The 9,524-nt window shown below is 37.1% G+C and overlaps 2 protein-coding genes across 2 annotated transcripts in view; both read right to left on the bottom strand.

Annotated features, from left to right (window-relative positions):
• Nucleotides 1-2,406, bottom strand: part of LOC107659756 (tripartite motif-containing protein 35-like) — an 8,561-nt gene extending 6,155 nt beyond the window's left edge. The window contains exons 1-2 of the mRNA XM_016448788.1: nucleotides 2,023-2,406; nucleotides 1,436-1,531 (exon numbers count right to left, since the gene is read on the bottom strand). Coding sequence (XP_016304274.1) covers nucleotides 1,436-1,531; nucleotides 2,023-2,406 — 480 coding nt within the window. The remainder of the gene's footprint in view (nucleotides 1-1,435; nucleotides 1,532-2,022) is intronic.
• A 4,779-nt stretch (nucleotides 2,407-7,185) lies between these two features.
• Nucleotides 7,186-9,524, bottom strand: part of trim35-1 (tripartite motif containing 35-1) — a 4,335-nt gene continuing 1,996 nt past the window's right edge. Inside the window, exons 4-6 of the mRNA XM_016448787.1 lie at nucleotides 8,576-8,598; nucleotides 8,356-8,474; nucleotides 7,186-8,087 (exon numbers count right to left, since the gene is read on the bottom strand). Coding sequence (XP_016304273.1) covers nucleotides 7,405-8,087; nucleotides 8,356-8,474; nucleotides 8,576-8,598 — 825 coding nt within the window. The 3' untranslated portion in view covers nucleotides 7,186-7,404. The remainder of the gene's footprint in view (nucleotides 8,088-8,355; nucleotides 8,475-8,575; nucleotides 8,599-9,524) is intronic.

Below are 9,524 nucleotides of genomic sequence, written 5' to 3'. Positions count from 1 at the left end.
TATTATTTGCTTAACCACTTTAAAATGGCTTTTTGGTTGCTTTTAGTCAGAAAACGTAAAGAAAAGGACATGCATACAGCAAGATAATATAATTTCACTTACCTGGCCTATCACTTGAAGCAAACATCCATCCCTTCTTAAAAGTCTGTGTTAAAAGAGAGCTGCCTGTTATGCCATTTAATTAAGCCGACTGCTGTAGCCTATATCCAGCTTAGGCTGTTTTCCTTTATTTTTATTTTTATATATATATACTGTTTGAATGACAGCTTGGTAAATCTGTTGGCAATCAAATATTCAATATCGCTACTCATCATAACTACTTGGTACATTATCAGCGCAGCGGCAGACGTTCAAACTAATAACACGTAATTTACGTCTCTGTGATGATTGGCTGATATCAGAAGGGAGGCTAGCCTCCCCTACAAGGGTTCTTTTCTCAACACTCCTCAGCGCTGAAAGTGAACACTCGATGCTGATTGGCTAATTTTTTTTACCAAAGGAGGCACGAGAGCTCGCCTCTCCCCTGGCCTCCCCCTAACCTTCTCTATCATTAGCGGTTGTAATTACATCAGCAGATTCGGCACATTCGCCATAGAAAAGCGGCACTTTCACGTTATGATATTACAACTGTGAAATTACAAACAAAAAATACACATTCTGAGACATGAACTGAAATGAATTGTGAATTTTATTAACATTAAATCGTCCTCCTCCCATTTTCACCTCAAAATTATGGGGAAGCTGTGCCTCCCGGCCTCCCCCGATGAGCCGCCACTGCTCCTAAAAAGCTCTTAAAACTACATTCCATGACACAAAACCGTATTGTTTTTTTAAATTATAGTGGATTTGAGTGTTCACCATGACACTCACTGTGAGAAGTACAGCAAGCGGAGTGATACAATTACAAATGGTGAAACGGCTGCAGTTATGTTGGACTCTAATATCGCACTCTTATTAGCCAAACAGATGAGGACCAGAAAGAACCCAGTGCTGGTTCAAAACAACCCAACCGCTGGGTTTTTCCCTTTTTAACCCAGCATTTTTTAGAGTGTACTAACAGCTATAGCAATAGCTTGCAATGCACTAACAACATCTATATGAAAACATCTATCTCTAAACGTTGTGCTTCAAACTTTCAGGCTAAGCTTTCTCAAGCCAACCTCAAAGGTTGTTCACAAACTTAAAATGTTTTTAACACACACAGTTTGTATACATTTTTTATGTATTTGTTCTATATTTGTTTACAAAGTGCTATTTCAAATTGAAATGTTTCCATGTGAAATATGAAATGACGTTAAAGAAAAAAATATCACAACACTCCCCAGTATTCCTGCCTGGTGTAATTGGTTTATTTAGTCTCTATTGAAATCTCTATTGAAGACGTTTTCATAATTGATAAAGAAAATATCTGTGGAATGTCTATAGAAATTGTCACCTGATTGTATTTAGAGATCTTGGCATCTTGTGCTGCACCGTTCCGTAATGACAACAGCATATTCTCAGTAGGACGAAGAACTGCTTTCAGCTTCCCCTTCAGAGATAACAAAACAAGAAATCAAACCTGTTTTTCAGAAACTTAACTTAAACCTACTTCTGGGTTTTTATGTGGTAATCAACAGTAGCCTACATTACATTTTATTTCAGAATCAAAAACTTAGATTTAATACCTGCTGGAAATGAACAGATTAAATCAGCCAACGTTTTATTGGTGTGTTTGCTGGAATTAAAGGGGTTTGAGTAGATTTCAGCTGCCCAAATGGGAAGAACCAGTTATGATCATCTCAAACCAGCAAATCATTTCTCTCCAGGAAGATAATTATTTTGAAAGCATTTATAAAAGCCTATGTATAATGTGGCAACTTGCCATCAGTTATAAAAGGTGTCATATGTTAAATTTCTAAATATTATTTAATTATGAATAACAATATTAATTATACAATATTAAAATAATTTTTAAGTTTAAGTTTTTTTGAAGACAGACCCATTTCATTAAGCATTAGTACAGGCTATAAAATGGCTCACCTTGCGTTGTCGTACAGCCTGGTGTAAAGGCTGTGTTTGGTGCCATCTGTGCTCATGTTCCTTACATGTTGCACATATAGCCTCTTCATCATTTTGACAGAACAGCTCGATTTTCTCTCCATGTATCAGACACTCGTGTTCTCCGTCCTTCTCCTCCTTCTTGTTTTTCTCTCTCAGGTAAGACTCACAGGTGTTCCTCAGGCTCAGGTTGGACACCGGTTCCTGCGGAGACACCTGTCTACAGACGGGACAGTTTCTGGAGCTGCTGGAGGTCCAGTGAGCATTAATGCACTGCCGGCAGAAACTGTGTCCACAGCTCAATAACACCGGATCACTGAAGAGATCAGTGCACACAGGACAAGACAGCTCAGCTTCGAGTGCCATTTGGAGACAGAAAAATAAAAATAAACAGAGATTTCACTAAAAAACTATTCTGACACTCTGTAAGAATATGCAAAGAGACCGAGCAAACAAAACACTCCCTAATGTTAGTACCGGCTCTCTGTATGAGGAAATGACATGTCAAACTTTCAATGGAAGAAAAAGAAGGTCAGAAAGACCTGTACATATATATACCTGTACATCAGGGGGTGCTGTGCGCTAAAGATCCTCTCAGAGTCACATTCAAATTTGCAAAAGCCTGAAAATAAATAAATAAATAATGTACTGGCAATGTGTTTGTGACATTCTATAGAGACATAGATACAGAATTTTGAATTTTTTACCATAAAACAATTAACAGGTTTGTGATAGTTAGTGTTAGAGCTATCATTTTCAGTATTATATTGAAATATATAATACTGAACAAGTATTATACAATACAATACAACACATAGACTTTCCAATACGGGGAAACAACATTCTGGACTTTGTTTACACCACCCAGAGAGGAGCTTACAAGGCCCTCCCCCTCCCCCACCTCGGTGCCTCAGACCACATCACTGTCATGCTAATGCCTGCATACAGACCGCTCGTTAAAGCCACCAAACCAGTTCACAAACAAATACAAGTGTGGCCGGAAGGGTCGTCAGAGGCTCTTCAAGACTCTTTTACCCCCACTGACTGGAATATGTTCAAGCAGGCTGCAACATACAATAACACCACAGCGTTAAAGTCACCAAACCAGTTCACAAACAGATACAAGTGTGGCCGGAAGGGTCGTCAGAGGCTCTTCAAGACTCTTTTACCACCACTGACTGGAATATGTTTAAGCAGGCTGCCACATACGATAACACCACAGACCTCCAGGAGTACTCAGAGACTGTCACTGCCTGTCCCCGGACAGCGTGAGGAGATCTCTCAGCAGGATCAACGCACGCAAAGCTCCGGGTCCTGACAACATTCCTGGGCGTGTACTGAGAGACTGTGCAGTGGAACTCATCGATGTCTTCACAGACATTTTCAACATCTCACTAAGTCAGGCTGTTGTCACCACATGCTTCAAAGCTACCACCATCATTCCAGTCCCGAAGAAGTCATCTCCATCCTGCTTCAATGACCCCCATCCTCATGAAGTGCTTTGAACGGCTAGTCATGCACCACATCAAGTCTGCTTTATTTAACTTTTTATTTTTTTACATGTCCTTATTGTATATTTGTATAGTTGTATTTTATATTTTATATTTAATCTGTATCTATCTGTATTTTTATGCTCTACTGTTATCTGTATGCACCAAGGGTCTGAGAGTAACATAATTTCAATTCTTTGTATGTATGTACTGTACATGTGGAAGAATTGACAATAAAGCAGACTTTGACTTTGACTTTGATATTATATTAGTCGTTTCCATATCATTTATGCATTGCCCTTAAATATAAACAAAATATACTGTGTAGCTGATTTACACACACACACAGTACAGCGTATTTCCTGAAGATAACATGGTTCTCAACCTTTTTGCCCCCAAGGCCCCACACAAGGAAATATTCCAGGGCCCCCACATGAGCCTTTTGACCTCAGAAAAGCATAAAAATTATTCAAAAAGATGACATCGGTCCACTGAAGGCATGCCGCTGTAGACCATTTAAAATGTTAAATACTCAAATTAACTGTTTACTCCTCAACATCTGCCTCAGAAAAAATGGTGGTTTGATGTTTTTATTCTTGATTTGATGTTATGATTTTCAAAGCTTAATAACCCAGTGCGCTCTCATTACGTTATTACCTGTTCTTTCATTTCACTGTAACTTGCATCCTTTTGGAAGTCAAACTTCATAACCCTGAAACTGTAACAAACAAAGCACTGTTTTGCTTAAGTTAGAATGAACTGAAATTTCTTTAAAAATATCAATTTAATTCCTAGTTTAATTCCTTTCTCAGCCACATCACAATGCAGCTGGCTTGACTGCATGTTAAAGATTGTTATATATTTCTCTGTATCTTGTCCGGGGGAATGTTTTGGTGAGAGGTGGTAAAATTAACGGCATTTTATTGGTAAAAGGCCAATGGCCAAACTTTTTTTTTTTTAATAATGCATTTTCACTTTGTCCTGTTACAGTTACCAGGATACTGAGTGATGAAAAAAAGCACAGAAAGCGAACTATGGTTGCAAGTTATGTCACAGTTAAACAGATTCAGTATTTCCCAAAACCACAGTTCCAATGAACATCCGCAAACAGCATCAACTTGTGTGCTTGGAACTACAGCAATAAAAGCATGGCTTCTTGTTAGTATGACATGTGGACATGCTCTTGAGCAAAATAAGCAAGCTAAAATACAGTACTATGTATTCTATATCTAATAAATTTATGTCACAAAAATATAACACACTTCGAAGACTTTACATGTGCGTTCAAAAGGGAAACCGCGACTGAATCAAACACCTGGAAATAAAGCAAAACAATCATGAACAAAAGTAGAGAAGTTGAGTCCTCAGATGCTGTGCTCATTATTTATTTGATCTTGATTAGCATAGTCAAAATAATAATAATAATTCTATACCAAAAACTGACAGTCAAAAATGGAGGAAAAGTGGAAAGACATGAAAGTTTCAACTAGTTTTCAACAGAGAAGGAATATGAATGACGCTGAACTGTAGTTTGAGAAGACTTTGCAGACCTGGTCAAACAGGATATTTACGCACATAAACCAGGATACGGAGCGCTACTAGAAGCAAAGATGAGTCACATGATACATCACAACAATACTGTGCTGCTACAGGATATTGTGAGGATGATAAAGATCACTGAAATCATCTATATACATTTCTGCAACACCGTAATTACGCACCTTACTGTACGTTTCGCAGCAGTTTCAAAGTGAAATGTCCAGAGAGTGGCATTAAAACACACGTTCAATGTATTTTTAGTACGTTGGTACAAGCACGTATTGCTGTGTTTTAGTTACGCTGCTTGAGGTACATATTGTAGCTGTTCAGAATTCAAATATCCAGTGAGTGTGGCTAAAGGTTAATGCTCTATTATGTTGGAAATATCCCCTACACCCAGGGCCGTGCACAGGTTTTTATAAATACAGAGGTCCCGAAATGGAGATTGGTAGGGGGGGGGATTTAGATTTTCCTGACTTACATGTGTGCATTTTAAGATGTTTTAAGGCTCATAAATTGGATAATAATATAGGTTTAAAACCAAGTCAGTGGGCAGTAGTAGCATAAATTATTTTTCAAAATAACAGATTCTTAAACAGGAGAATCAGATTAAATGTTGCAATGAATGATCCACGCTACAAACTGGAAATAGAGAAGATATATACAGTTTGTTTATGTTTATGAATTTAATAAACTCAGTTATAATTATCCTGGTAGCCTTCAGTAAAATCACATGTCTAAAATGATTAAACATGAATATAATTTTTATTTTTTTATTCACACTGATAGAAATTAATATTTTCCAATAAGATTAAACTGATGTTTACATTTTATGGGAATTTTTACCTTTATAAAGCATTTTTTTCTAAAAGTGTCCATTATCTTTTGAGTCAAATTCTTACATTTAATCAGGGAATTATAATAATAAGACATTTGGGCTGTTACCAAGCAAATTAAATCAACACAGAAGCTGCATCTTCAGAGGCATTTAGATGTGTTTACACACTGTTTAATGCAAGACATGAACGCATTTAACTGCAATTACAAATGCACAAACACATAAATAATGGTTTGATATATTAAACATAAAACGTTAAATACTGATATTTGAAATTATTTAAAACATGAAAAAAAAATCGGGGAAAAAATCGAAATGTGAAAGTAAAACTGCCAATAGGTGGCAGCAAATCACTGTTAATAAGTGATCCATTGCGAATGAATCCGAATCATTTAAATGGTTGATTCATTCAGGAACGAAACACCATCATGTTGCTCAGAGACGCAAAACAGCGCTGTGGCTGTATTCGGAATGATTTTTGTTGGCGAAATAGAGCAAAAACAGACGATATGGTGTCGAAAACATAAGTCTCTTAATTAACTTTTTGTTCATTGAGCTGTTGTAAAAAAATCAATATCACGTTTGTAAATAATCATGGTAATTTTTGAAGAAAAATGGCGCTCTTCGTGTGAAATCGATGAACTATATGAAGTGGTATAAACTATAAATATATATATTTTCTGCCCCCGTGTCTTGAATTTGTGATCATTCTAAATGCATTTTAATAGACTGAATCATGCAGTGAAAGAACACTCTACTCACACGCACTAATCTAGACTTCACGTTATGTATGCATGCTCTCTGTAGGGGTGTTTTGAATGGTTTTTGCAAAACACTCGATCATGTCAAATTGCACATCGTTAAAACAACAATTACGATATTATCGCAGACGATATATATCGCACACCCCTACCCCTACTTTGTCGAACCGTAGTTTCACAGGGTTCGTGCCGGAGCTCTTCATCACTCAAGTGCAACGCTGTATCGGGTGAGCTACCGAGCAAACCTATTGAATTAGAAAACTCATGCATATTAAGCTGTATGTGACGACAACATTCAAAAGTATCCGTTTTCAAATCGCGCAGGATGTTAAAATTGTTTTGAAGTCATAGTATCCTGCAAGTAATTGTGTGAAAATTAGGCTTTATTAATGAAAACTCTGTACCTGTAAATCATACTTTGTGTGAAAAGGAATAAAAGTTGTCAGAGTTTTACTGCCTCTAGTGTTCATTTCAACTGGAAACTGCAGTGATTCGTATGTATAGGTAATTACGGTGTTGCAGAAATGTATATAGAGGCATGTATTTCCAATCATTCTACTACAATGATAAACCAGAGCAGTAAAAAGAAGCAGATCAGTAACAAGAAATGGTTATATTCACATTATAGTGCAGTAATGCTAGATCTTTTGGTTTTGCTGAGAGGTCTTGTTTAGCTGAATTTTTAGCTGACTGAATTATTATAACAGACCTTTGTAAATGGACCGCCATTTACTTTTCACCTGCCCTGTTGGTCACTCTTTCCTAACAGAGTCATCAATATAAACATGAAAAAACCAAAACAGACAAAGAGAAAAGGGACTCGATTTCTCTCCAGCAATGATATTTTCTGTTCAACAGTTAGAGTAACGTTAGCTGGGACGAAACGCAGCGGGACGGCCTGATCTTCTGGGATCACAAAGGGAAAGAGTTTCTTCTCCAGTGGCACTCTAGCAAATTCTGCAATTAATGAATCGCTGCTAGGATCAGAAAAGCTCACCTTCCTCCAGCGTTTCAGCTGCATCGTGTCTTGAAGACACTCATAACAATACACAAGCTTTACTCTCACTACCACTGGATTTAAACTGGTATTTAATCTCGACATCCCAGCGGTCATCAATTCGTACGAGTCTCCGTCACGTCTGAGACCCCAGAAGCCGTTTTCAGGGGTCAAAGGTTGTGTAGTAGGTTTTCCCTCCAATCCAAAACACACTCCAAGACTCCAGTGGTGACTGTCTCCCACCTCAATGTCCCACGCGTGAACTCCATCAGCGTATCCCACACTGCCCAGCACCATACGGTTCCTGTGCAGATGAAGAGGGTTGGGCTCGTCCTGCTGATGAACACATGAGGTCACAGAGGTCAGGTCATCTGACACAGAGATGTCTGGTGGAGCAGCGTTTGAATTCAGGATCACAGGGTCTAAAGGGAACAGGGAAAAGCCATTTATGCGGATATTAATAAACACCGTAGTTCTTACAGGAATTAAAGGGATAGTTCTCCCAAAAATGAAAATTCAGTCATTAATTACTCACCCTCATGTCGTTCCAAACCCGTAAGACCTTTGTTCATCTTTGGTTGATAAATGAAGGTCTTACGGGTTTGGAATGACATGAGGGTGAGTAATTAATGATACAATTATCATTTTTGGGTGAACTATCCCTTTAACTTTTACAGGTCTAGTACTCACAGTAAGAGCAGATGTCCTTCATCTTCTCCCAAGCTTGGTATTTCAAGTTGCCCAGATGTTTGGGAACATCGATAAGAGTTTCTGAACTCAGCTCCTGATCTGGCAGTGTGTAGTCAGTCCTAAACACACACACACACACACACATCACAGAATCCGGTTTTAAAATTAATGCTCATGAACATTCTAAAAAGAAAAATGGAAATCCTGATAATGAAAATACCTGTCCATAATTCCATGATAATTCTGAGAAAAAATGCAGAAAGACAACAACATAAGTCCCTTCCATGAAATAACAATAATAAACTATAACCAACACACCAACAAGAGCATAACCTCATACTGAAATCATTTCAATTTTGTTATAGTAAATGTAATAATTGCTCATCTGACTCATAAGTGCAACTCTGTGAGCTAAAACCTTTAAATGAACGCCAATTTCTCTCTTTTTGTAGTAGAGATTTTAATGGCATGTCAGTAGTAGGGCTGGTCGATATAGCTAAAAAAGTATCACAATATATTGTTTCATATCATTCGGTATCGATAATTATTGAAAAATTTTAATAACTTTTTATTAAAAAAAAAACAAGTAGAAAAGTTTGAATTTAATAATGTGCGTAAATTAAAATACAGTGTTTAAAGCAAACAAATAATATTACTTTTAGCAGTCAAAAACTAAAAATGTAAACAAAAATATCTTCATGTCTTATCTTAAGATTTAAAAAAAGCGTTAACTTAGTAGCAAAAACATTCTCAAATTACACAAATACAATTAAATAAAAAAACATACAAAAATTCTGAAAACACAACAATTTCAAATTAGACAATGTTTTACACTTACATATGATAAAAAAAAAACTAAACTCTTTCTGGTGTAGTCTTATTAAAAAAAAGTGCTTAAGAGAGCTTATTAAATAAAACGGTTTTCTACTTGTATTAAAAGCAGGACAGTCCAATAAAAGGTGTTTAATAGTAGGGGAGGGGGTCTCTCCTCTTTTTTTGTTAAATGATGATTTTTTTTGACAGGATTTACCACAGTGAGTGTGAGTGTGTGTGTGAGTGTGAGTGTGTGTGTGAGTGTGAGTGTGAGTGTGTGTGAGTGCGAGTGAGTGAGAGTGAGAGTGAGAGTGTGAGTGTGTGTGTGAGTGTGTGAGTGTGTGAGTGTGTGTGTG

This window comes from Sinocyclocheilus anshuiensis, unplaced genomic scaffold (assembly GCF_001515605.1).
Source record: "Sinocyclocheilus anshuiensis isolate Anshui unplaced genomic scaffold, SAMN03320099.WGS_v1.1 scaffold968, whole genome shotgun sequence".
In the NCBI taxonomy this organism is placed as follows: Eukaryota; Metazoa; Chordata; class Actinopteri; order Cypriniformes; family Cyprinidae; genus Sinocyclocheilus; species Sinocyclocheilus anshuiensis.
The sequence above is the reverse complement of the archived record's forward strand: the minus strand, read 5'-3'. Positions and strand labels throughout refer to the sequence as shown.